We start from the raw sequence: 26,745 nt of genomic DNA, 5'->3' as shown, positions 1-26,745 counted from the left end.
TTCTTCTCCACCCGAGGGCCACCTCCGAGGTCCCCCATGGCTCTGCCAGTTTGGACCCTGATGCTGCTAGTGGGGTCCGCCTGGGGCCAGGAACAAGTGCCTTTCCCTGTGTGGTAAGCTGGACTGGGGAGAGCAGTGATAAAGGGTTCGGGGGTTTACCAGGTTGACCCTGACTCAAAACTGAAGTCAGGAGACTGAGGAGGGAGGTAAGGAGACCGTCAGTGGGGCTGGGAAGAAGACGGCCTATTGGCCAGGATAGGGAAGAGCCTCACATCCCCAGGTCCTGAAATTGAGGTGACATTCCAGGCTGGGAGGGAAAGACAAAAAATTTACACTCTCCAAAACCCCACAGTAGGCAAAGCTGATAGGCCAGAGTTCATGACAGAAGGTGGCAAGGAATGAGAGGTGTTTTTGATTCCTTGAACTTGGGTGCAGGGCTCTGGACAAGTAGCAGTTGAATTGTAGGAAATTCTGACCCAAGTTGATGGAAGAGGAAGGTTTTTTTTTTTTTTTTTATTGAGTTTGTAAGGTGGGGAGGGGAGCTGGGTGTGGTGGTGCAAACTTATAAACCTAGCACTAGAGGTGAGGGAGGCAGGAGGATTGAACACTTGAGGCTAGCCTAGGCTACTCATCAAAAGACTGTCTCTAAAAGAAATAAGCCAGATGCGGTGGTGAACTCCTGCAACCCCAGGACTTAGAAGGTGGAGGCAGGAGAATCATGAACTTAATTAAGGTCATCCTTGGTCACTTAGGGGAGTTTAAGGCTAGCCTGGGTTACATGAGACCCTGTCTTAAAAGAAAAAAGAAAAAAAAAAAACCACAACATAATCGTAGTATTAATGATAATTTGAATAACGACAAAGGTCACATTCTTTGCTTTTTCCAAACTAACCCCAAGGAGACCGGACTCTCTAGACCTGGGGCTGACGGCGCACACTTCGAGGGAGGATTGTGAGTTGGAACCAGACCTGCTCAGGCCTCCTTTCCCTCCTTACAACCTGCTCTAACCGTGAACTCTCCTCCTGTCCTAGTACAGGGCTCCTAGTCAGGGTACAGCAATCACATAAACATGGGATGCAGACACAAAGGGCAGTGCCTGAACTGAAAGGGTGGAGGGAACAGTGGGAAAACTGGGCCTCACTCCACCTGAGAGATTCCTGTTCAAATTAATTATGACAATCACTGGATATGATGATACAGGCTTGCCAAGCCAGCACTGGGAAGCCAAAGCAGGATCACAAGGTCCTGGTTAGCCAGGGTTACCTAGCAGCATTTTGAGCACATTGTCTCAAAATAACAAAACAGTAGGCTGGGTATTGTTGTGCACACCTGTAATCCCAGCTCTCAGGAGGCTGAGGCAGGAGGATGTGGAGTTCAAGGCCACCTTGGGCTGCATGAGAACATGAGACAGGGGTGCTGGGAGATAACTCAACAGCATCTTTGCTGCACAAGCTTAAGGACCTGAGTTCCATCTCTAGCATCCATGTAAAGAGCTTGCCGTGGTAGGTGCTGTAGTCCCAGCACTGTAGAGGCAGACACAGGAGGATCTCTAGGGTTCCTTGGCCAGCCAGTATAGTTGAATCGGTGAACCCTGTCTCAAAACATAAAGTGGAGAGAGATTGAGGAAGCCATCTGATATTGACCTCTGGTTTCTACATGCATGCACATCTGCACACACACACATGCATGCACACACCAAGATAACAGTAACTGCCACAACTAAACACATCTTACCAAGACAAAGCCCGTCTCTCTGAATTAGCCTGGACCTTAGTTTGTGCTCCCCAACTTTGTCATCTACTCTCTCTACTTTCCAGCTTCCCCTCCCCCCAGTTCTGTGTCTCCCACATCTCTTGCTCTGGATCTGAGCTCTTAGCGGCGGCCTTCTCCATACTTAGTGACCCTGCTGACCCCCACCTCCCAGGGTGGCTCTGTGACCTAACCCTTGCCCTCTGCCCTTTCTGAGGCCTCACAGAGACTCTTTCTTCCCAGCCATTCTCTCCAAGTGTGACTTTGAAGACAATTCCAGACCTTTCTGTGACTGGTCTCAAATGTCTGCAGATGATGGGGACTGGGTTCGGACTACTGGACCCTCCCTGACTGGCACTTCTGGCCCCCCTGGGGGGTACCCCAATGGAGGTAAGGGGTTTGAGGGAAGCCTAAAGTTTGGAGAGGGGATAAAGTTGGGAGGGGGCTGCTGGAAGCAGAGTTGAGCGGGGGGTGGATGGGACGGCTCCCTCAGACAGCAAAGACTCAGCCCTTTCCACTCTGTCTCCCCACAGAGGGGTATTACCTGCACATGGATCCCAAGACCTTCCCTCGGGGCGGAGTGGCACGCCTGCGTAGCCCCGACATATGGGAGCAAGGTCCCCTTTGCGTCCATTTTGCCTTCCACATGTTCGGGCTGTCGTGGGGCGCCCAGCTCAGACTGCTGCTGTTCAGGGGCCGGAAGCATCTCCGGCCCTATATACTCTGGAAACACGTGAACACCCAGAGTCCCTCTTGGATGCCCACCACTGTCACTGTACCAGCAGATCATGATATACCAAGCTGGGTGAGGTTAAAAGCAGACCTGGAAGTCTGGTGAAGAAGGGATCTAAGGGAGGTGGCTTAGGAAGGGAGGCCGAGGGGGAGCTCAGAGGGCCATCATGGAGTTTTCTTGCATCAAGCCTGGTGACCTGAGATCATCTCCAGGACCCATGTGGTAGAAGGCTAAAACCAACTCCCAGAACGTGTCCTCTGACCCACGCTTGTGCGATGTGTTATACATGAATGCACTTTTTTTAAAAAGAGGGGACCCGGAGTCCCAGCCATCTGAGTTCAGGATGGAAACCAGCAGTCACAGAGAAAGGAGGCCAGTCATGTGGCTCACAGGATCAGGGTCTCTTTGTCCCTAATTCCGCAGCTGATGTTTGAAGGCATGAGAGGAAACACCGCCTACCTGGACATCTCTTTGGATGGCCTCTCTATCCGGCGGGGTACCTGCAATCGGAGTGAGTTCCTGACCCTCTTAAGTGCCTCTCCTCCTCCTGACTGCTCACACACACACACACACACACCCGTCAAACTTTCCAAAATAGGGGTGAGACTGCTCAGCAAGCGGGACCCTGGTTTCTCATGAATTGAAGCTTCTGGTTTCTTGATGCTACTTCATCCCACACCCCTGGCTTCTTAAGCAGTCACTATGTAAGAGGTGCCCTTTTAGCATGGTTATCTGGTCTACAGTGGCTGACCAGGACCCATGGCCACAGGCTGGCCTATCTTAGCCTGTGTGTGTCCATAAACCCTTGGTGGGCTGGGAGATGTATCTTAGTAAAGCACTTGGCCAGCATGCACGGTTCCCTTGTGATGGCGCACACCTTTTATCCCAGCTTTCTGGACGCAGAGGCAGGAGGATCCTAAATTCAAGATTATCCTAGGCTACATGGCAATTTTGAGGCAAGCCTGGGCTGCATTCCATGCTGTCTCTAAAACAAAAGAAGTCTTTGGTTCCTTGAAAATCTGACTGTAAAGTCATCGCAGGGGTTACCCCACACTACTACTCTGATATATGCAGAGTGTTCCTTTTAGGCTGGCTGGGAGGGGAAAATCCAGCCCTATACAAGGAACTTAGACTCGCTGAACATGGGCTAGATGCTCCACAAACATCATTTAATTTACAGCTTTACACAGAGACAAGTCCCAGTTGACAGACTGGGCAGGGTATGTAATTTGTACCAAGAGCAGAATTCTTGAGCAGTAGGATATAGGTTGGCCTCAAAGCTTGCCAGCACACACTGCAGCCTTGAGAGTGGGCCTCAGAGTTCTGGCTGAGGCATTTTTTTTCTAAGCTTCCTCTTGCGACAGAAATCACACAGCCCCTTCCTTTTGATATCGAGGTGAAACCAGGGCTTTGTATGCGTTGGGCAAATGCTCTATCACTGAGCCACGCCCCCAGCCCCTCCCTGGGGGATTCTAGGCAGGGGCTCCACCATTGAGCCACGCCCCCAGCCCCTCCCTGGGGGATTCTAGGCAGGGGCTCTCTCACTGAGCCACGCCCCCAGCCCCTCCCTGGGGGATTCTAGGCAGGGGCTCCACCATTGAGCCACACCCCCAGCCCCTCCCTGGGGGATTCTAGGCAGGGGCTCTACCACTGAGCCACGCCCCCAGCTCCTCCCTGGGGGATTCTAGGCAAGGCCTCTACCACTGAGCCACGCCCCCAGCCCCTCCCTGGGGGATTCTAGGCAGGGGCTCTCTCATTGAGCCACGCCCCCAGCCCCTCCCTGGGGCAGTCTAGGCAGGTGCTCTACCACTGAGCCACGCCCCCAGCCCCTCCCTGGGGCAGTCTAGGCAGGTGCTCTATCACTGAGCCACGCCCCCAGTCCCTCCCTAGGAGATTCTAGGCAGGGGCTCTCTCATTGAGCCACGCCCCCAGCCCCTCCCTGGGGGATTCTAGGCAGGGCCTCTACCACTGAGCCACGCCCCCAGCCCCTCCCTGGGGGATTCTAGGCAGGGGCTCTACCACTGAGCCACGCCCCCAGCTCCATCTCTTTTTTTTTTTTCTCTCTCCTCTCAGTCTGCATGTCTCAAATGTGTACCTTTGATACTCTAAATGATCTCTGCGGCTGGAGCTGGGTCCCAACTGCCACTGGGGCTAAGTGGACCCAGAAGAAGGGATCAACAGGGAAGCAGGGTGTGGGGCCTGCTGAAGACTTCTCTAACCCTGGTAGTGAGTATTGTATATATTCCTACAATCTCTGGGCTCCAGTGACCTGTGTATCTCCTACAATGACATCCCTAGGTCAGGCCAGGAACCCAGCAGTCTTATGCTTCCTTCAGCTCATGGCAAGAAGCATGATGTCAAGTATTCTCTAGCTCCCTCTACTGCCAAAATGGCTGCCAAGCAGACCCGTACCACTTGCTTCTCACAGTCTTTCCTTGTAGTCATTCATTCATTCATCCATCCATTCATTCTCCATCCAGTATTACTTACTGAATAGCCACCCTGTACAATAGCCCAGGAAGTTAAGAACTGCTGTGTAAAACCTGCAAGAAGTCAGGTATGGTGGCATAAGCCTGTAACCCCAGGCCTCAGGAGGCTGAGGCAGGAGGATGTGAGGTTCAATAACTGCCTAGTCTACTTAGTGATTTCAAGTGCAACCTGGGGACTGACCCTGTTTTAGAAACAAATGAAAAATAAGGGCTGGGGATGTAGGTCAGTGGTAAAGTTCTTGTGTGGCATGCATAAGGCCCTGGGTTCCATTCTCTGCCCATGGAAGGAACAGCGAGAGAGGAAAGGGGCAAGCAGAGAGAGAGGCATGGCGTGGCTTGCCTGTAATTCAACTACCTGGGAGGATAAGGCAGGAGGATGGTGAGTTCAGGCCAGCCTGGACTGGTCAGCAAGATCCTGACTGCATGTCACACAGGGTTCCTGAAGAAGCCACTGTTTGGAACACAGATAAGAGCTGCTGAGGAAGATTGCTGTCAGTTAAGCCAAACAACATTCCTTTCTGTCCATTCTGTCCATGGTGATGACCCCTTCCTGCTTCTCACCTCCCTGTACTCCTGCCTGGGCTTTCTCATCCTGTTTCAGCCATCCACGCCTTCCTCGTCTCTCCTTCACAGTGCCCATCTCCTCCTCACCACCACATAGTTCTTGCATCCAGCAAGTTTTGGAGGTCAAACACCAAGTGATGTGTGATTTCCATTCCCAGTTTACTTATTGTTATGATCATTCATCCTCCTGTTCCGGGACGCTTACCTTCTAGAAAGTTCTTCAACAACCCCTTCCCTTTCATTTGAAACCACTGGCTCATTCTCTTGGCTTCTTGGCCTCTCTCAGCTCGAGGTTTGCAGGAATCCGAAGGTGGTTGGACAAGAGCACGCATGCGTGTGCGCTCTCCCCGCCCCGCAAACCAGTGCTCTCTTCCCTTGGTTACTAGTTGCGTCCCTAAGCGAAGCTCAGACTGATTGGCTGTCTGTTTTAATACCGAAGGGAAGGCTGGAGTGTGTGTGTGTGTGTGTGTGTGTGTGTGTGTGTGTGTGTGTGGGAACTGCCTACTTTTCAGGGTCAGACTGGATAACTGTCATCAACTTGAGTGACTCACTCGAGTGTGTCCTGGTCTTGGTGGGGGGAGTGGGAGGAGGGCAGCACGGAAAGAAAGAGGCTATAACTACTGAACCTGAAGAGTCAGCAGCACCCAGGGGACAAGATTGGGATGGCTGCGTTTACTATAGAAACATCAGTTCAAGCACTCTGCAAGTTGTGATGTGGATGTAACCCCCCGACCTGTGTCTCATTCTAGGCTGCTGTTGGAACTCCCCACGGCCAGGTCTCTAACTTCACCCAGGTCCCTACATCTTCACCATCCCAGACATTCACTTCACTGGCTCTTTCTTTTACAGATGGCTACTACATGCTCCTGGACTCTACGAATGCAAGGCCAGGACAGAAAGCTGTTCTTCTGAGTCCCCTGAGCCACTCCAGAGGCTGTATGACCCTGTCTTTCCACTACATAATGCATGGCCAGGGACATGAAGAAGGCCTTTTTGTTTATGCTACATTTTTGGGTTAGAAAAGTTTACTGATCACGGGTGCCACCTAGGAGGGTTGGGTTGACAGGAAATTGAGAGGGAATATCTCCCCGGGGTCTAGGGAAACCCAGTGTGCTTGTGAGATTGTTCCATGTATTAGAAATAAGGACACTGGACTCTAGAAAAACAGAGGCACTGCCAGCCACAGTAGATGGCACCTGGAATTAAAACACTTGAAAGGTTTGAGCAGGAAGATTAAGAAGTTCAAGGCCAGTCTCTGCTACAAAGTGAGTGTGAAACCAGCTTAGCCTACAGGAGACTGCCTAAAAATCAATAACAAACAGCAGCAAACCAGCCAGGGAGATACTCAGGAAAGTGTTTGCCACACAAGCATGGAAACCTGACTGCTACCCTCAACACCCATGTAGAAAGCTAAGCAGAGTAATGCTTGCTTGTGATACTAACACTGGGGAGGTACAGGTAAGCGGGCAGATCCACGGGGCTCCCTGGTCAGCTAGCATAAGACTCAAAAAACCAAGGTGAATACCTTCTAAAGAATGGCACCTGAGGTTGGCTTCACATGCACTTTTAGGTATGCACATGCGTTCATGTGCTCTTGTACACATACACACATACAAAGCAGGAGGAGAAACAGAGAGAGAGAGAGAGAGAGAGAGGAAGAGGGGGAGGGGGAATGAGGTGGGGAGGGAGAGAGGGAGAGGGAGGGAGGGAGAGGGAGAGAAAGGGAGGGAGGGAGAGGGGGAGGGAGAGGGGGGAAGGGGGAGGGGGAGGGAGGGAGAGAGGGAGGGAGGGAGAGGGAGAGAGAGCGGTGAATGACAGAACTTTGCTTACATCTGGAGCAATATTGCTTTGGTGTTCCCTGTGCAATTTGTCCTTTACTCTCAAATCCCATAAACTTTCTTCTCTTCTGTTTCTCTCCATTGTAGGCAACATCCGGAAATACACTCTCTTCTCAGGGCATCCTGGACCTGACTGGCAGGCTGTGTCTGTCAATTACACAGGACAGGGACAGATACAGGTACAGAGAAGCAAGGTCCATCCTCATTCGGAGTCCCTGTGTATGATAGGTTCCCTCCCTCAGTGTGAGCTGAAGACCTGATGGAACAGGAGCTGGGCCTTTGAATGGAAATGCCAGAGAGGTGGTGTCTTAGTTTCTTTTTCTGTCCAGGCGACAAAATACTCTAACAAAAGCATCTCAAGGGAGAAAGGACTTAATCTGTGTGACAGCTCAAGGGTAAAGCCCACCCAGTGAGGAATTCATGACGGCAGGAGCTTGAAGAAGCTGGCCACATCCTGCTCACAGTCAGGAAGCAGAGAACAATAAAAGCTTCTTGCTAGTCAACTCCTTTCCTCAACCAATACCGTCCAGGGTCCCAGCCAGGGATGATGCCTCCTACAGTGGGAGGGTCTTCCCTCCCAATTAACAAAATCAAGATAACCCTCTCCCACCCTCGGTACCCTCCATAGGCATGCCCAGAGGTCTGTCTGCCAGGTGACTTTAGATGTATCAAGTTGATGATGAACATTAGCCTTCCTAAGAGGGCTGGAGGGTTGGTGGGGAGGGTGTGCAGTGAGAATTGGTGTGTGTGTCTGCTCCCTCCAGGCTTCCTTTCCTTTCCTTTCCTTTCCTTTCAGTTCATGGTAGTGGGTGTGTTTGGAAATATACCAGAGCCAGCAATAGCTGTGGATGCCATCAGCATAGCTCCCTGTGGAGGTGAGGACAGAGCCTTGGGAACCCCTGTTGAATTAGGGGTTGAAATGATTGGGGGTGGGGAGGGGCTCATGGGACTGAGTGTCTCAAACTCTCTCTCCTCTTGGAATCTGCTAGAGAGCTTTCCCCAGTGCGACTTCGAAGACAGAGTTCATCCTTTCTGCGACTGGAACCAGGTGTATGGAGACATCGGACATTGGAGCTGGGGAAGTAAAAGTGTGCCTACCCTCATTGCAGGGTCCCCAAGAGAGTTCCCATATGGAGGTGAGGGAACAGAGGACCTCGAGGTTATGAGTCAGAGCATCTGTATCTAGTCAGGGACCTGATGGTGTCACTGCTGGCAGATGATGTGTCCATGGATGAGAATCAAGAGCCAGAAAGTAGACCATGCTTAGGTTGGTCGGAGTAGTGGGATCATTGCAACCCAGCAGAGAGGCCTTGCTCTGAGCCCAAGACTTCAAAATCCATGGTCTTTCAGCTGCCTGTGATGCCAATAGAATATGGACTGTAGACTGGGTATCCTGCATCTTTTGGCTTTCTTCAGTTAATAGTCCTAAATAAGCATGCATACTTGGAATGTGTAGGCTAAGGCAGGAACACTGTAAGTTCCAGGCCAGCCTGAATGATAAAACTTAGAAACTAAAGAAAACAGCTGGACATGGTGGTGCACACCTTTAATCCCAGCACCTTGGAGGTAGAGGCAGGAGGATCTCTGTGAATTCAGCCTGGTCTACAAAGTGAGTTCCAGGACAGCCAGAGCTACACAGAGAAACCCTGTCTTCAAAAACAAAACAAATAAAAAAAAACAAAAAACAAAATAAGTGGCTGGAGAGATGGCTCAGCGGTTAAAAGCACTGACTACTCTTCCAGAGGTCCTGAGTTCAATTCCCAGCAACCACATGGTGGCTCACAACCATCTGTAATGGGATCTGACGCCCTCTTCTGGTGTGTCTGAAGACATGATAGTGTACCCATATACTTAAATAAAATCTTCAAAACAAAACAATTGAAGAAAAATACTACTATGCATATTTGGTTGTATGTTCACTTAGAAAGCTAGACATGGCTGCAGCAAGCAGCTAGACTCGTCTTCCACACAGGCTTAGGCTTGGCATCTTATTGTTCTGGTTCCCTTCTTTTACCCAGGGGAGCATTACATTTTCTTCGATTCAGTGAAGTTATCCCAGGAGGGGCAGTCTGCCAGGTTGGTGAGTCCACCATTCTGTGCACCTGGGGACATCTGTGTGGAGTTTGCTTACCACATGTACGGCCTTGGCAAAGGTACCACACTCAAGCTCCTGTTGGGAAGTCCTGCGGGTAGTTCTCCCATTCCTCTGTGGAACCGTGTCGGGTCTCAGAGCTCTGGCTGGATGAATAGCTCTGTCACCATCCCTAAGGGACATCAGCAGCCCATGCAGGTGAGACATGGAGAAAGCACCGTATTTGTATTTGCATGGGGAGTAATAAAGAGGTCCAGGGTGGATGATGAGTGGAGGAGGTAGAGAGGTGATATGTTAGTTATTCTTGAGTGCAGTGACAGGATCTCAGACATGAGCAGCTTATGCAAGAAGAGGTTTATTTTGACCTGCAGCTTTGGGGGGCGGGGAGGGGGGCGGGGATACAGCCTATCATGGTAGGCAAGGCATGGCCATCGCGGCATTAGCTTGCTGGGTGGCTCACTGTCTTAGTTAGGGTTTGGGTTTCCATTGCTATGAAGAGACACCACGACCAAAGCAACTCTTATAAAGGACAACGTCTAACTGGGGCTGGCTTATAGGTTCTGAGGTTCAGTCCATTATCATCAAGACAGGAAGCATGGCAGCGTCCAGGTAGGCATGGTGCTGGAGAAGGAGCTGAGAGTTCTACATCTTGTTCAGAAGGCAAACAGGAACAAACTGTCTTCCAAGAAGCTAGGAGGAAGATCTCAAAGCCCACCCATAAAGTGATGCACTTCCTCTTACAAGGCCACACCCACTCCAACAAGGCCACACCCACTCCAACAAGGCCACACCTCCTAATAGTGCCACTCACTCCCTGGGCCAAACATATTCAAACCACTCCACTCACAAAGACCACAAAACAAGGAACAGAACTAAAAGCAAGGCCAGGCTATTCCCACCCAATGCCTGACTCTTAGTGGCCTGTATCCTGAAGGTTCTACAGCCTCCCAAGACAGTGCTAAACATTCTAACCCACGAGCCTATACAGGGCATTTCAGATACAGATCAGAAAGGTAGAGAAAGGACAGTAAGAGGCTGGGGGTGTGCTGGACTATTGTAGTTCTAACAAAGTGACATGTGGCAAGGACATGCACAGCAGAGTTTCTGAGTTCCCAGGGATTTAGTCTTTCTCTTCCCTCCTTGACTTCCATCACCTTCAGTTGTTTATTGAGGCCACCCGGGGCACCAGCACTGCCTTTGTTGTCGCTCTGAACTTCATCTTGATCTCTCATGGACCATGTCGGGGTAAGAATGAAATTTAAGGACTCAGCTTCTTCCATCCCTTAGTATGAGGAAGAGAACCCAGTTCCTCATACCTTCCAGGCAAGCTGAGTCTCACTCCTAGCTTCGCACTAGAGGACTCTAGGCAAGTGCCCTATTACTGAACCACAGCCCCAGTCCCTCACTGGGGGATTCTAGGAAACTTCTCTACCACTGAACGATATTCCCAGGCTTACTTTATGTTCACTGTAAGACAGGAGCTCAAAATGTAGCCCAGTTGTCCTCAGACTTGTGACCTTCTTCCTTAACTATACTGGTGACTATGATGACAGGTGGGTACCCCATACCCAACTATGACGGTGTCTTTGATGGCATGAGTTTCTGTGACAGGACTCAGAACCCTTCTCTAGTAATGCTGAAGTCAGGCCCCATCTCCGATTCAGTTTTGTGATTCCTGTACCTGGCACAGTGTCAGATGTGTGTTGGGAGCTCTGCCTGTTGAATATGTGAGTGAAGGATGGAGATGGGAAGCAGAAATAGAGATGACCAAGTAGCCCTCCTGCCCTGAGCTTACCCACTCCTATTTAGATGCGAGTGAAAGAAAGGTGGTAGAATTTTGAATAAATTCCAGGGGTTTGTTTTTCTTTGCAGTATTGCTGCAGACAGAGATTCCTTCCAATCCTCTGCTTCCACCTACTGGCCCTTCTGAATCTACTGTTCCTATGCTCCCCATGGAGCAGTCCACCACCCCTACAGAAGCAACCACTGTTACCATAGAAATACCCACCACTCCCACGGAAGAGACCACCATCCCCACAGAAACAACCACTGTCCCCACAGAAGTGATCAATGTCTCTCCTGAAGAGACCAGTATCCCCCCTGAGGAGACCATTCCTACAGAAGTTATCACTGTATCTCCTGAAGAGATCATTTCCCCCACAGAGGTGACCCCTGTCCCCACAGATGTAACAGGTGCCTACGTGGAAGCGACCAATGCCTCTCCTGAAGAGACCAGTGTCCCCCCTGAGGAGACCATCCTTACAGAAGTTACCACTGTTTCTCCTGAAGAGACCACTGTCCCCACAGAAGTTCCTATTGTCTTCATAGAAGCGACCGCATTCCCCACTGGAGAGACCACTCTCTACACAGAAGTGCCCACTGTATCCACTGAAGTGGAGACTATCTCTACAGAAGTTACCATTGTTTCTCCTGAAGAGACCACTTTCCCCACAGAAGTGCCTACTGTCCCCATAGAAGTGACCACTATCCTCAATGGAGAGACCACCCTCCCCACAGAAGTGCCTACTGTGTCCACAGAAGTGACTAATGTCTCTCCTGAAGAGACCAGTGTTCCTCCTGAGGAGACCATCCCTACAGAAATAACCACTGTTTCTCCTGAAGAGACTGTTTTTCCCACAGAAGGGACCACTCTCCCCACAGAAGTGCCTACTGTCCCCATAGAAGTAACCACTTTTCCCACTGGGGAGACCACTGTCCCCACAGAAGTACCCACTGTCTCCACAGAAATGACAGGTGTTCACACAGAAGTAACCACTGTTCCTCCTGCCAGCATCCCTCCTGAGGAGACTACCACCCCAACAGAAGTGACCACTACTCCTCCTGAAGAGACCACCATCCCTACAGAAATAACCACTGTTCCTCCTGCCAGCATCCCTTCTGAGGAGACCACCACCCCAACAGAAGTGACCACTACCCCTCCTGAAGAGACCTCCATCCCTACAGAAGTGACCACTGTTCCTCCTGCCAGCATCCCTCCTGAGGAGACCACCATTCCTACAGAAGTAACCACTGTCCCTCCTGAAGAGACCACCATTCCTACAGAAGTAACCACTGTCCCTCCTGAAGAGACCTCCATCCCTACAGAAGTGACCACTGTTCCTCCTGAGGAGACCACCACCACAACAGAATTGACCACTTCCCCTCCTGAAGAGACCAGCATCCCTACAGAAATGACCACTGTTCCTCCTGCCAGCATCCCTCCTGAGGAGACTGCCTCCCTGACAGAAGTGACCACTACCCCTCCTGAAGAGACCACCATCCCTACAGAAGTGACCACTGTTCCTCCTGTCAGCATCCCTCCTGAGGAGACCACCTCCCTGACAGAAGTGACCACTACCCCTCCCGAAGAGACCACCATCCCTACAGAAGTGACCACTGTTCCTCCTGTCAGCATCCCTCCTGAGGAGACCGCCTCCCTGACAGAAGTGACCACTACCCCTCCCGAAGAGACCACCATCCCTACAGAAGTGACCACTGTTCCTCCTGAGGAGACCACCACCCCAACAGAAGTGACCACTACCCCTCCTGAAGAGACCACCATCCCTACAGAAGTGACCACTGTTCCTCCTGTCAGCATCCCTCCTGAGGAGACCACTGTCCCTCCTGAAGAGACCACCATTGCTTCTGAAGAGACCACCGTCTCCACTCAAGAGACCACTCTCCTTACAGAGCAATCTGCTGCCACTCAAACATCCATAGCATGTAGACCACCCTGTCCAAGTCCTCCACTAATGCCCATCAGACCACGCCTTTCAAAGCCTCCAGGTGTCTCAATGTTCAGCATGGCCCCGACTACAGGTATTTCTACCACAGGTATGAGGTGGTTGGAGCAAGCTGAAGACAATAGGGAGGAAGTTAGGGAATGAGTTGCTTTTAAAAAAATAATAATTCTCTCATATATGACATTCCTACCACAGTTTCCCCCCTCCTTTCTGCTCCCCCACCTTCTCCATACCCCCATCCCTCCCTCCCTCTCCTCTCCTCTATTTGCCTTCAGAAAAGGGCAGGTCTCCCAGGGATATCAACCAAACATGGCATATCAAGTTGTAATGGGATCAAGCACCTCCTCTCATAGTAAGGATGGACTAGACAACCTAGTAGGAGGATAACGGTCCCTAAAGCAGACAAAAGTGTCAGAAACAGGCAACACACCCTCTGTTAGGAGTCCCACAAAAACACCAAGCTATGACATATATGCAGAGGGCCTAGATTAGACCCGTGCAGGCTCCCTGACGGTCTGTTCAGTCTTAGGGAAGCCCTCCGATCCCAGGTTAGTCAATTCTGTGGTTTTGGCTTGGTTTGGTTTGGTTTGGTTTTTTTTGTGGTGCTTTGGACCCCTCTGGCTCATAGGCTGGTGCCTATCCCAGTTGTCATCAGAGAGACTTCATCCCGCAACTGATGAAAACAGAGACAGACCCACAGCCAAACGGAGTTCAGGAACTCCTGCTGAAGAGGGGCAGGACTGTCCGAAGGAGATTCTTAGAAAGTCTGCACTCAGATGTCAGTTACACCAGCTACAAACCATCCTCAGTCCCCTGCCCTCCTCCTCCTCCTCCTCCTGACGCCCCCTCCCTTTTTATTTCCCTCCATTCTTCTTTCCCTTGTGTCTTCCTACATAGCTCAGGCTAGCCTCAAATGAATAATCTACTTGCCTTGGTCTCCAGAGTGCTAGGATTACTGGTAAGCACCATCATATATGACCTTGACCTGAATAAGTCATACATATGTGTTCAGGAGCACAATATTTTCAAGATTTGTCCTCATTATAGCATTGATCTTTTTTTGTTGTTGTTGTTGTTTCGTTCATTTGTTTTTGGTTTTGAGACGAGGTCCTGGCCTCAAGTGAGTATGAAGGTGGCCTTGAACTCTTAACAGTCTTTCTACCTTGGCCTCCCACTTCTACCACCATGACCAGATATTATCTTCTCCTCCTGCTGCTCTTCCTCCACTGCCCCCTCCTTCTCCTTCCTACTTCTTTTTATGGCAGAATAAGTGCAAGCTTATTTAGAAGAGAACTTGAGTATAGGGTAGGAGAGAGGCAGGGAGGCTTCTGGGTGAGGTGGGAAGCTGTGGAATGGAGGCCTGATGGAAGCTGTGTTTTCCTTTTAGAGAGCTGCCCTCCAAATGCCCACATTGAATTGTGTGCATGCCCAGCATCCTGTGAGAACCCCAAGCCCAGCTGCCAGCCCCCCTGCATTCCTGGCTGTGTCTGCAATCCTGGGTTTTTGTTTAGTAATAATCAATGTATCAATGAGTCTTCCTGCAATTGTCCCTACAACAACAAGTACTATAAGGTAAGCCTCCAGGGGTGCCAGCTTCCCAGAAGAGAATAGATGCCAGAACACCTGGGTCCTGGTGCTCTCTGTGTGAGAGGAGCTTAGAGAGTCTCAAGGGACAGGACCAAAGGACTGGTTAGGGTAGCCATTCATTTAGCACTGGCTTTGGTTTTGCAATTCTGGAGATGGAGCCAAGGACTCCTTGCATGCTAGGCAAGTGCTCTACCAAAGACTCACACTCCTAACTCTTCTCTAAGGGATTCTAGGCAGGGGCTCTACCACTGAGCCATGCCCCCGGCCACTCACTGGGTGACTCTAGACAGGGGCTCTACCACTGAGCCACGCCCCCAGCCCCTCCCTGGGGGGATTCTAGGCAGGGGCTCTACCACTGAGCCACGCCCCCAGCCCTTTCTAGGTGACTCTAGGCAGGGGCTCTACCACTGAGCCACACCCCCAGCCCCTCTCTGGGTGACTCTAGGCAGGGGCTCTACCACTAAGCCACACCACCAGCCCCTCACTAGGGGATTCTAGACAGGGGCTCTACCACTGAGGTACAATCCCAACTCAGGACTGGCTGAGCTTCCAGAGCTCAGTGGCTATGCATAAATGGTGTCTAGAATCTGGAGTCAGGCAGCAGAGCCTGAGCCTGGATGCAGCATTCACTCTGCATGACTTTGGGAAACTTTATCTTGTTATATCTGTTCCCATGGCTATAAGAATGTGCACAATAATGCTGGGCAGTGGTAGCTCGCACCTTTGATTCCAGCACTCCCGAGGCAGAGGCAGGCAAATCCCTGAGTTTGAGGCTACCCAGTCTAGAGAGCAAGTTCCAGGATGTCCAGGGATACACAGAGAAAAGCTACAAAACAAAAACAGAGAGAGAGAGAGACAGAGAGACAGAGAGACAGAGAGAGACAGAGAGAGAGAGGAAGAAGGAGAAGAGGAGGAAGAGGAGGAAGAGAAGGGGGAAGGAGCACAATAAGACCTACTTTTTTATATTTGTTTAGTATTGAGATACAGTTTTATGTGTCTCGGATGGACCTTCAGCCAATAATGTAGCTGAGGATGACCTTAAACTTCTGATCCATCTGCCTCTACCTCCCATGCGCTGGGCTAGTAGGTGTCCAGTTATGCAGTACTTAGGATTTTGTGCATGTTTGACATGCCCTTGAGTAACTGAGCTATACCTGGTCCTCCTTGCCCTCCCCCCTCATCCCCTCCTCCTTTTCCTCACCTTCCTCCTCCTCCCCCTCTTCCCCTCCTCCTCCTCTTCCCCTCTTCTCCCTCTTCTCTCCCCTTCCCCACCTCCTCTCCTCCTCTTTCTCCCCCTCCCCCTATTTCAGTTCCAGCAAGAAGAGAGATTATTACTCCATTTTTTTTTTTTTTTTGGTGGTTGTTCTGAGCAGAGTGTTACTCCCTAATCCATGCTCACTTTGTAGCCCAGGCTAGTCACAAGCTTGTGTGATTCTCCTGCCTCAGCCATCTAAATGCTGGGGTGTGCACTCCTACTGCCTTACATACAACTACATGTATGTGTTAGATGTGGGGACACACAGCTGCAATCATAACACTGGAGAGGTAGAGATAGGAAGTCATCCACAGCTCTTTACAGGAAGTCAAGGCTAGCCTGAGCTACATGAAACACTGTCGCAAAATAACAAAACTAAAACTATACACGTTTTTGGTTTTAATTTCTGTTGCTTTGATAAAATACACAGACCAAGAATAAAAACAAAAGCAAAAAACAAGCTGGGGGGGATTTATTAATGATTCCAAGTTATAGTCTATCGTTGAGAGGAAATCAAGGCGGCAGGAATGTAAGATAGTTGGCTTTACTTTTATATTCTATCCACAGTCAGGAACACAGAGAAATCAATGCATGCATGCATCGTGTTCAGCTAGCTTTCTTTACTCTTATAAAGTCCAGGGCCCCAACCCAGAGAATGGGACTGTGTGCTTTCAGACTGGGTCTTCCCATATCACAAGGCAATAGGACAATCCCCTAGACTTGTCTACAGGCCAACTTAATCTAGATGATCCCTCTATAATAATCTTCCTGTGTGAGTCTAGTTGTTTCAAGTTGCCAATTAAAATAAGATCTTGCCACACATAGATCACTTAATAAATGTTCCTTGCTGCTACCAACGACTTGTGATAAACACACGCATCTATTCATCAAACATGCTTAAAGTGGGATGGGTGTGGTAGCACATGCCTTAACCTCAGCACTCAAGAGGCAGAGGCAGGGGGCATATCTGTGAGTTCAAGGCCAGCCTGGTCCACATACTGAGCTCCAGGACGACCAGGTCTCCATATTGTCTCATGAAAACAAGAACAAATCCAAATCCAAAACAAAACAAAAGAGTGCTTTAAACAAACTATATGTGATTATAATCGCAGGACTTGAGAGGCTGAGGCAGGAAAGTTACCCAAGTTCAGTGTTGTAAGACCCTGTCTCAGAAATGAAACAAAAAGAGAAAGGGCAAGGGCCGCTGGAATGGCTTAGCAGGCAAAGGCTCTTGCCTGTGAGCCTTGACCCTGGGCCCCACATGATAGAAAGTTGTCCTCTGATCTTCCATACTGCGCCATTGCCATGGAAACACACGTGCATACACACACTTGGCTGGTAAGATGGCTCACTGGGTAGAGACACCTGCTGCCAAGGTTGATTGATCTGAGTTTGATCCTTGGGACCCTCAGGGTAGAAGGAGAGAGCCAGCTCCCAAAGTTGTTTTCTGACCTCCACATGAAGTTGTGGTGGGTGGTCACAGGCATGTACGCTTGTGTGCACACGCAAGAACACATGCGTGCATACACACCTTAGAACAATGGCATTATGACTCTTGATCTGTTGTTGCTCTTAGCCTGGGGAAGAATGGTTCACTCCCAATTGCACAGAGCGGTGCCGCTGCTTGCCGGGTAGCCTGATGGAGTGCCAGATCTCTCAGTGTGGGACGCACACGGTATGCCAGCTGAAGAGTGACCAGTACCAGTGTGAGCCCTACGGTAAGTACTGCCCCTCATCCTGCCAGAGTGTGAGGGTAGGTAGGTCTTTTTAGAATGCACTTCCTTGGGGGGGGGGGACTGGAGAGATGGCTCAGCGGTTAAGAGCACTGACTGCTCTTCCAGAGGTCCTGAGTTCAATTCCCAGCAACCACATGGTGGCTCACAACCATCTGTAATGGGATCTGATGCCCTCTTCTGGTCTGTCTGAAGACAGATACAGTATACTCATATAAAATAAATAAATCTTAAAGAAGAGGAGGAGGAGAAAGAGGAAGAGGAGGAGGAGGAAGAGGACATTAGGACAGAGATCGACATTTGCACGTGTTCTGTTCTGATTTCAGAAAGTCACCCCTCTTGTCTTTCTAAATTACTCTCTGTCAGAGTGGGTGAGAACCTGTAGTCTCTGATCTCCCTTGGGCAGTGGAGCTGAGAATATATCTGAGTAGCAGAGTTGGGGTGTAGGGTTCAGCCAAGTGCAACATTGGAAACAGCTTTCTATACCTGTGTCCCCCTTCCCTGGCAGGTAAAGCCACTTGCCTGGTCTATGGGGACCTTCATTTTGTCACCTTTGATGAGAGGCACATTGGCTTCACAGGGACGTGTACCTATGTCTTGACACAAACCTGCAGCAACTCCACAGGTAGGAGACTTGAGCCAGAGCTTGGCTGGGGTTGTGTGTGCTGATATTATAGAGGTGTCTGGCATGGTGACTTAGTTTGTGGTTGAACAGAATTGGTGATAGATGGCAGAAAGGGGCTGTATGGGGCAAGGTCCTCTGTTAAAGAGCAGTTGGGACATGCACACACAGTGGGAGTGCTTTCAGGCCCACAGTCCTGGAGAAACAGCTGAAGCTATCAGTGCCCTGCTGCTGTGGGTGCTTCCCCTGGGAAAGAGACAATGACTGTAAAAGGGACTCTTGTTTTGGGGATGTGGGTCAGTTAGTAGAGGTCCTGCTTTCCAGCCCTCGAGCCTCATTAACCACTTGGAGTACTCACCTCTCCTCTCAGCACTGGGCAGGGGAGGCAGGAGGGCCAGCACTACAAAGTCATCTCAACTACGGAGAGTTTGAGGCTAGCCTGGGCTACTTGGGAGCCTTGTCTCACAAAAAGGGTGAGACGGAGTCACACATGAACATGATTTCCTGAAGAGGTCCCAGTCCATCGAGGGGAGACAGGCAATCTTGAAAGGAGACAATCACGGCATGGCCCTTTCCATTTGGATTCTGAGTCCTTTACTATCTCAGAGAGATATATCCCGAGCCCTCTGCCCTGAAGTGTCAAGTTGGACACCGCCACCACAACTAGGGTCTCAGAAAGCAGAGAATGGGTGGTACATGTTTTTAATCCCAGTATTCTGGAGGTGGAGGCAAGAAGATTATGAGTTTTAGCTTGGGATACATAGTAAGACTGTCCCAAAACCAACAGGGACTGGGGATGTAGCTCTGTTGCTTAAGTGCCAGTTTAGACAAAGCCCTGGCTTCCACCCCCAGCGCCACCTAAACTGGACATGGTAGCAAATGTGTATAATCCGAGCACTGGAGAGGAGGAGGTGGTATCCCCAGAGCTTAAGGTCATACTCAGCAATGTGAAAAAGTTTGAAGCTAGCCTAAGATATAATGAGACCCTGTCTGAAATCAACCAGCCAATCAACCAACCAACCATCTAACCAACCAACCAAACAACCACCAACCAACCAACAACCAAACAAACAATTAAATCACCAACCAACCAACCAAGCAAATGGTTGGTTGTGACTTAGACCCTCAGCACTGCTCTCTCTCCATCTAGACCACTTCTTTAGGATAACAGCAAACACCGAAGAACGTGGAGTAGAAGGTGTATCCTGCCTGGACAAAGTTGTCATCTCTCTGCCAGAGACTACCGTTACCATGATCAGTGGCAGACACACATTGGTGAGTTCTATCCTTTGCTCACCCCACCAGGCCAGGCCATAGTCAGCCTGGAGACCCTGTTAGGGTTGGGATTAAGCAAAATGATGATGCTTCAAGCCAGTCTAGAGGAGAGAAGTCGGAGGGATGCTGTGGAGCAGTGATGTCCTCTGGCCTTGGATGAGATGTTAGAGTTTTATGGTCCTACTTGACACCCCCCCCCCATATCCGTCTCTCTGTCTCCTCTCTCCCAGATTGGGGATCAGGAAGTCACCCTCCCAGCCATACTTTCTGATGACATCTATGTGGGTCTGAGTGGGAGATTTGTGGAGCTGAGGACAACATTTGGTTTGCGTGTGAGATGGGATGGTGACCAGCAGCTTTTTGTGACTGTGTCCAGGTAAGGGAGACAGCCTAGTCAGGCAGCCAGAACCCTCCACACCCTCAGCCTCACCCCTGGCATTTCAGTTACTTGTGGTTAATCATTTACACGTGCGTCCTTAATGCTGGGACACATCTAACCCAAGTGGCAGAAGGGAAACAGTAGGAAGTGGAGTGAGGGCAGTGGGGTAATAGCAGATATGTACACAGGGCCTTGGGAATGTGTTATAAAGAGTCACTCGGGGACGCTCAAGAGCTGTCAGAAGAGAAGATATCATTCTTCAGGGAATAGTGGCTCCCCAGATGGGTGGACAAAGATGACAAGGAAGGTGGCTCAGCTGGTAAAGAGCTAATTCTACCCCTGGAACACACAGGCACATACAGACACACACACACACACACACACATACACACACACACACAGAGAGAGAGAGAGAGAGAGAGAGAGAGAGAGAGAGAGAGAGAGATTTAAACCCAAGAGAGAGTAGAGTTGTTGAGCAGAAAGAACAGAGGAGACCCTGTACAGATGGCTCAGGCTGAGGCTGAGTGGGGCTCTTACATATCTGAAGCCTATCACAGACTCTGTTAAGAGTAGGTGTTCTCAATGCCTTCCTGGCTCTTACCCTCAGGCCGCACAGCTCACTGTCCTCTTGCTGTGGTCTCTGATGACTGAGACCCTTTTCCTCAGTCATGACTCACCCCTCTCCTGGACCCACAGTACCTACTCGGGCAAGCTCTGTGGTTTCTGTGGGAACTATGACGGGGACAGCAGCAACGACAACCTGAAGTCAGATGGCATGATGACGCACGATGAGGAGGAGCTGAGGCTGAGCTGGCAGGTGGAAGAGGATGAGGACATGGAGTGAGTGAGGGTCCCCACTGTGGGCTGGGACTGCTCTTCCTCGACTTTTGCCCATTTTCAGATCTACCAGTGCTGGGCTTAGTTGTTCCTGTCTGTCATTCCAGAAGATGTAGGGATGTCTGGATCTGCAGACATCAAGATCTGATTTCTAAAATCCAAGTGCTGAGGATACAGCTCAGTCGTAGAGCCTAGAATCCCCCAGGGAGGAGCTGGGGACGTGGCTCAGTGGTAGAGCCCCTGCCTAGAACCCCCCAGGGAGGGGCTGGGGGCATGGCTCAGTGGTAGAGCCCCGCCTAGAATCCCCCAGGGAGGGGCTGGGGGCGTGGCTCAGTGGTAGAGCCCCTGCCTAGAACCCCCCAGGGAGGGGCTGGGGGCGTGGCTCAGTGGTAGAGCCCCGCCTAGAATCCCCCAGGGAGGAGCTGGGGGCGTGGCTCAGTGGTGGAGCCCCGCCTAGAATCCCCCAGGGAGGGTCTGGGGATGTGGCTCAGTGGTAGAGCCCCTGCCTAGAATCCCCCAGGGAGGGGCTGGGGGTGTGACTCTTTAGTTGAACCCTTAACTAGTATGCACCAGATCCTGTATTGATCCCAGCAATGTTAAAAAAAAAAAGAAAAGAAACAAAAGTTACAAGGGGTAAAGTCTGGTAGTCCTGGCCTGTGAGCTTTAGGTTCCCAGGAGTATAGGAGACTCGGGACCACGCCTGGCTAATGTAGTGATATTGTCGCAAAAAGAACAAACTATAAACTGACCAGCATTGCCCTTTTCTCTTTCCTTACCTGGAGACTCCAGCTTTTCCACCTCTTTTGGGCTCTTCCAGCTTTACTGTCTTCTTCGGTTGGGTCTCTTCCAGGTGTCAGAAGAAGAAGAATCCCCCATCTTGTGACGCTGCTTTGGGGAGCACTATGTCGGGACCCAAGTTATGTGGACAGCTTGTCAACCCAAGTGGACCCTTTGAGTATGGAGGGAAGCAGATGGGTTGCAAGGGTTGGCTAGGTACTGGCGTTTCTCTGAGGTGGAGCGTAGAGGCTCTGCCCTCTCCTGCCATCTGATTCAGCTTCTCTCCCCAGGGCATGCCTGCTCCACCTGAAGGCCTCATCCTTCCTGGATAACTGTGTGACTGACATGTGTAGCTTCCAGGGTCTCCAGCAGAAGCTCTGTGCTCACATGTCAGCCATGACGGCCACCTGCCAGGATGCCGGCTATCCTGTGAAGCCCTGGAGGGAACCCCAGTTCTGCCGTGAGTTGGGACCCAAAGCATGTGGGAAGATCTGGTAACAGCTTCCTACAGATCCAGTCAGGGTATACCCTGTTGAACACCCATTTTGCTTCCGTAAGAGGACAGGGCAGTGAGTAGAGCTGGATGTATCCCTCAGTTGCTTGGTCTCACGTTCAAGACCAGGCTGAGCGATTCAGGGAGGCTTCTTTTCAAAACAAACAAACAAACAAACAAACAAACAAACAACAGGGCTTGACAGGTAGCTCAGCAGGAGAGCATGTGCCGAGAATCCATCGATAACCTGGGGGATTAGTAATAAGGCTCTTGCCTAGAATCTGTCAGTGAGGAGTTGGGGTGTGGCTCAAATGGAGAGCATTCTCCTAATGTGCCCAAGGCCCTGGATTCAGTCCTCAGCACTGGAGGGGTTGGGGGGAGGCAGGAGGAGAAGGAAGGGGAGAAGAAGTAGGACAGGAGGAGCAAGTAGTGGAAAAGGATGAAGAGGAAGAGGCAGAAGGGAAGGAGGAAGAGGAAGACAAGTCAGTGGTTCTGTAGGGAGGAAGACAGTGGATTTATGTGGTCCACCAAATCCACGCTGCATTCAGGGTAGACTGTTTGTGGCTGAGCTGAAGCTCTCGTACGGACCTCCCCAGTCCTCCGAGGTAGCTGCTTTAGCAGACACCCACGCCCAGGATCAAGCTGTTGCTGGCCTTCTGGGTACCACACTTGCTTCCTGAGAATGTCTACATATCAAAGCGGGTGTAGCTTCTAATTGGTAGCTATCTGCCTTCAAGCCTGGAGGGCCTTGGTAGCCCCCAAGCAATGGGCTTGGTTTAGGCAGCTGTTTTTTGTTTGTTTGTTTGTTTGTTTGTTTGTTTTTTTGTTTTTTAAATAGCCCAGGCTAGTCTTGAACTCACCACAGAGCTTAAGATGATACTAAAGTCTCGATCCTCCTGCCTCTACATCCTCCCTACTTGGATAACAGGCATGTGCCACCACAACTAGTTTATGTGGCACCAGGGATAGAACCCGGGACTTCATGCATGCTAGACAAACACTCTACCAACTGAGCTACATAGACGGTGGGCAGCTGTTTTAGCTTCTAGCAGCCGCCTTTATAGTCAGCCTTACTCCTCGGCTCCTCTTCTCAAAGCTATATCTCTCAATATGGGTCACAGCATCTCTAGCTGGGACCTTTCCCCTCTGCATGTTCTTTTCTTTTGTACCTTGGTCTCATTAATCACCCTTCGAAATGATTTTCTGAGACAGGTTCTTACTATGCAGCCCAGGCTGGCCTGGAACTCTCAATCCTGATACCACAGCCTCCTGCGTCCTGGAATTATAGGCTTGCAGCACCACATCCTTGCCTGTTTCCTTACCGAAGCTTCTCCCTCCACAGCTTTGGTCTGCCCTAAAAATAGCAGGTACTCACTATGTGCCAAACCATGCCCGGAAACCTGCCATCCTAGATCTACTACCCAGCACTGCTCAGACAAGTGTGTGGAAGGCTGCGAGTGTGACCCTGGCTTCATCCTCAGTGGTTCTGAGTGTGTCCCTTCATCCCAGTGTGGGTGCACCAGCTTCCAGGGGCGCTACTTCAAGGTGAGCAACTGATATGAACCTGTTAGCCCTACAGACAGAAAGGACTTGCTCTGAGACTGAGGTGGGGGAGGGAAGATGGGCAGAAAAGAGAAGGCCAGGGGAAAAGCGAGACTAACTAAGGTTGGCATAGCAGAGTCTCCCTGTCTCCTGTCTCTCCTTTACTTTCCTGGCTCTACTTAATTTCCTTCCTCCCTCCCTCCCTTCTTTCTTTCTTTCTTTCTTTCTTTCTTTCTTTCTTTCTTTCTTTCTTTCTTTCTTTCTTTCTTTCCTTCTTTCCTTCCTTCCTTCCTTCCTTCCTTCCTTCCTCCCTCCCTCCCTCCCTCCCTCCCTTCTTTTCTTCCTTCCTTCCTTCCTTCCTTCCTTCCTTCCTTCCTTCCTTCCTTCCTTGCTTCCTTCTTTTCCATCTTTTGATTTTGCTGAAGATTGAACCCAGGGCCTTGTGCATGTTAGCAAGAGCTCTACCACTGAGCCACGCCCCCAGCCCCTCCCTGAGGGATTCTAGGCAGGGGCTCTCCCACTGAGTTTTGTAGTACCAGCTAATGCACACAAGCTCTAGCTTCTTATTTGTTCTTCTTTTCCTTTTTTTCTCTTATTTTGTTTTATTTTTGTTTTCTGAGACAGGGTTTCTCTCTGTGTAGCCCTGGCTGTCCTGGAACTTACTCTGTAGACCAGTCTGGCCTCGAACTCAGAAATCCCCCTGCCTGAGTGCTAGGATTAAAGGCACAGAGCCACCACCACCTGACTTTTCCTTTCTTTTCCCTCAAATCTTTAAGACAAGATCTTGCTATGTACTTCTTGCTGGCCTCTAACTCAATTCTCCTGCCTCTGCCTCCCCAGTGTTAGGATTTCAGGTAGCCACCACCACACATGACTTGTTAGTCTCTTCCCAACCCTGCTGTTCCTGTTGGAGTCCCTCGCCTCTCTTGAGGCCTTGTTGCAGCACTTCTTTCTGCTTGGAGCTTTTCTAATAACTAAGTTAGGGGCATCTCTCAGATGTGTGATGGCCCTTATATGTAATTACAGTTCTGGGGACACTGAAGCAAAAAGATTTAGAGTTCCAGGCCAGTTGGGCCACCTTGTCTCAAACAAACAAACAGACAGACAGACAGACAGACAGACAGACAGACAGACAAACAGAATGTATCTCTCAGGAATAGCAAAGAATTGACAGTGAGTGCTTGTTTTAGTTAGGGTTTTACTGCTGTGAACAGACACCATGACCAAGGCAACTCTTATAAGGGACAGCATTTAATTGGGGCTGGCTTACAGGTTTTGAGGTTCAGTCCATTGTCATCATGGTGGGAGTATGGCAGCGTCCAGGCAGATGTGGGGCTGGAGGAACCTGAACTTCTACATCTTGATTCAAAGGCAGATAAGAGAAAACTGAAAGGCAGTTAGGACAATGGTCTCAAAGCCCACCTTCAGAGTGACACACTTCTTCCAACAAGGCCACACCTCCAAATATCCACATCACAGTGCTCATGGTGGAAGCCGTCCGTGGCCCTGGCTGCTTTCCCTGGGTGCATGTCATATGGGAGAGCTGATGGCTGATGCAGCTACTTATTGCCCTTCCATCACTGGTTTGCGAGGTCTTTGGGGACATTTTTCTCTATTGTCATTTATGTTAAATTCTTTATTGACTTAGTGAGTTTGTGCTCACAGATCATAGTCAGTGGGAAATCTGCAGGAGTTGACTCTCTTTGTAGCATGTGGGGGTCTCAGGAAGGAACTCAAACCCTCAACAAGGAAGCCAGCCAGCGCTTACTGCCTTCCCTACCTTACCCCAGGTACAGGAGCAGTGGTTTAACCCAGACTGCAAGGAGATCTGCACTTGTGAGAGCTACAGCCGTATTCTCTGCAAGCCCTGGAAGTGTAAGGCTCAAGAAGCCTGTAGCTATAAGAATGGCGTCTTAGGCTGTCATGCCCAAGGTGAGCAGTCAAGTCATGGAAAGGGAGCGGGGCTCCATTGACAGGTTCTAGAAACACCTAGGAAACAAGCCTTTGGGTATGTCCTTTAGGAAGTTTCTAGACTGAGATAACTGAAGTGAGAGGACTCACACTAAATGTTGGTCGTATCATTCCGTGGGCTGGGGTCCTGCACTGCAGCAGCAGCTGTCTCTCTCTCTGCTTCCTGGCTGTGGACGCAATGTGGAGCGGTCTCACACCCCCTTCAGCACACCTTCCTACCACGATAGTCGTCCCCACTAACTGTCTGCCAGAGTACACCTTACATTGCTTTTGTCAGAGCTCTCAAAGCAATAGAGAAAGAATTGCCAAAGTAGATTTCCCAGAAAATAGGGATCAATTACAGACTGTGCCATCTCACTGAGACTAGAACAAATACTTGAGAAAGACCCATATATAAAGAAGAAAGGTTTAGCAAGTTGTGGTGCTTGCCTGTAAGCCCAGCATTTGAGAGATAGAGACAAGCAGATCTGGAGTTTGAGGCCATCCTTAGCTACACAGCTAGTCTGAGCTCCTCCCAGGCTCCAGGGGGATCCTTCAGTGTTTAATTTTTAATTATGTTTATGTGTCTCTGTGTGTGGATGTCCATGTGAGTACAAACGCCTGAAGAATCCAGCACAGAGTGCTTCAATCTCTGGAGTTGCATGCAGTTACAAACCAGTTGAAGCCACCCTAACCTCACATCGTGGGTGCTGGGAACTGAATTCTGCTTGCAAAAGCAGCAAGCCCTCTTAACTTACCCTTATGCCATCTGGCCAGCCTAGAGATTGTTTAAAAACACAATTAATTAGTGAGCAGAGGTCTTAGTACGGCTGCTGCCAGACACCCACCAAAGTTCTGAGAAAGAAAATGAGAAACACTGGGTATCAAATGAGAACTCTCATTACGGGGAACTCTGATCTTAGAATGTGTTTCCTTCCAAAACCTCAAACTACACCCAGTTCGTTGCTTTCGACTCTTGTTGAAATTCTTTGTTGTAAGATGTCTACTCTTTGAAGCAGATGTGATGTACACTTTCAGAAATAAGCTATTTTGCCAGCTGCTCACACATTTTTTTTTTTTCGAGACA

General features: G+C 50.1%; 1 protein-coding gene across 1 annotated transcript in view; it reads left to right on the top strand.

Annotated features, from left to right (window-relative positions):
* Nucleotides 1–2,051: 2,051 nt before the first annotated feature.
* Zan (zonadhesin) overlaps nucleotides 2,052–26,745 on the top strand; it is a 94,889-nt gene continuing 70,195 nt past the window's right edge. Inside the window, exons 1-21 of the mRNA XM_085836391.1 lie at nucleotides 2,052–2,139; nucleotides 2,283–2,554; nucleotides 2,906–2,993; nucleotides 4,556–4,708; nucleotides 6,385–6,549; nucleotides 7,461–7,552; nucleotides 8,170–8,248; nucleotides 8,363–8,509; nucleotides 9,392–9,663; nucleotides 10,626–10,710; nucleotides 11,338–13,284; nucleotides 14,596–14,780; nucleotides 17,627–17,768; nucleotides 18,292–18,408; nucleotides 19,556–19,680; nucleotides 19,911–20,056; nucleotides 20,756–20,899; nucleotides 21,747–21,851; nucleotides 21,964–22,133; nucleotides 23,509–23,711; nucleotides 25,499–25,640. Coding sequence (XP_085692517.1) covers nucleotides 2,052–2,139; nucleotides 2,283–2,554; nucleotides 2,906–2,993; nucleotides 4,556–4,708; nucleotides 6,385–6,549; nucleotides 7,461–7,552; nucleotides 8,170–8,248; nucleotides 8,363–8,509; nucleotides 9,392–9,663; nucleotides 10,626–10,710; nucleotides 11,338–13,284; nucleotides 14,596–14,780; nucleotides 17,627–17,768; nucleotides 18,292–18,408; nucleotides 19,556–19,680; nucleotides 19,911–20,056; nucleotides 20,756–20,899; nucleotides 21,747–21,851; nucleotides 21,964–22,133; nucleotides 23,509–23,711; nucleotides 25,499–25,640 — 4,867 coding nt within the window. The remainder of the gene's footprint in view (nucleotides 2,140–2,282; nucleotides 2,555–2,905; nucleotides 2,994–4,555; nucleotides 4,709–6,384; nucleotides 6,550–7,460; nucleotides 7,553–8,169; nucleotides 8,249–8,362; nucleotides 8,510–9,391; nucleotides 9,664–10,625; nucleotides 10,711–11,337; nucleotides 13,285–14,595; nucleotides 14,781–17,626; nucleotides 17,769–18,291; nucleotides 18,409–19,555; nucleotides 19,681–19,910; nucleotides 20,057–20,755; nucleotides 20,900–21,746; nucleotides 21,852–21,963; nucleotides 22,134–23,508; nucleotides 23,712–25,498; nucleotides 25,641–26,745) is intronic.

Source organism: Mus caroli, unplaced genomic scaffold (assembly GCF_978045245.1).
Source record: "Mus caroli unplaced genomic scaffold, Mus_caroli_1 scaffold_4, whole genome shotgun sequence".
Lineage (NCBI taxonomy): Eukaryota > Metazoa > Chordata > Mammalia > Rodentia > Muridae > Mus > Mus caroli.
This window is presented reverse-complemented; position numbering and strand designations above follow the sequence as displayed.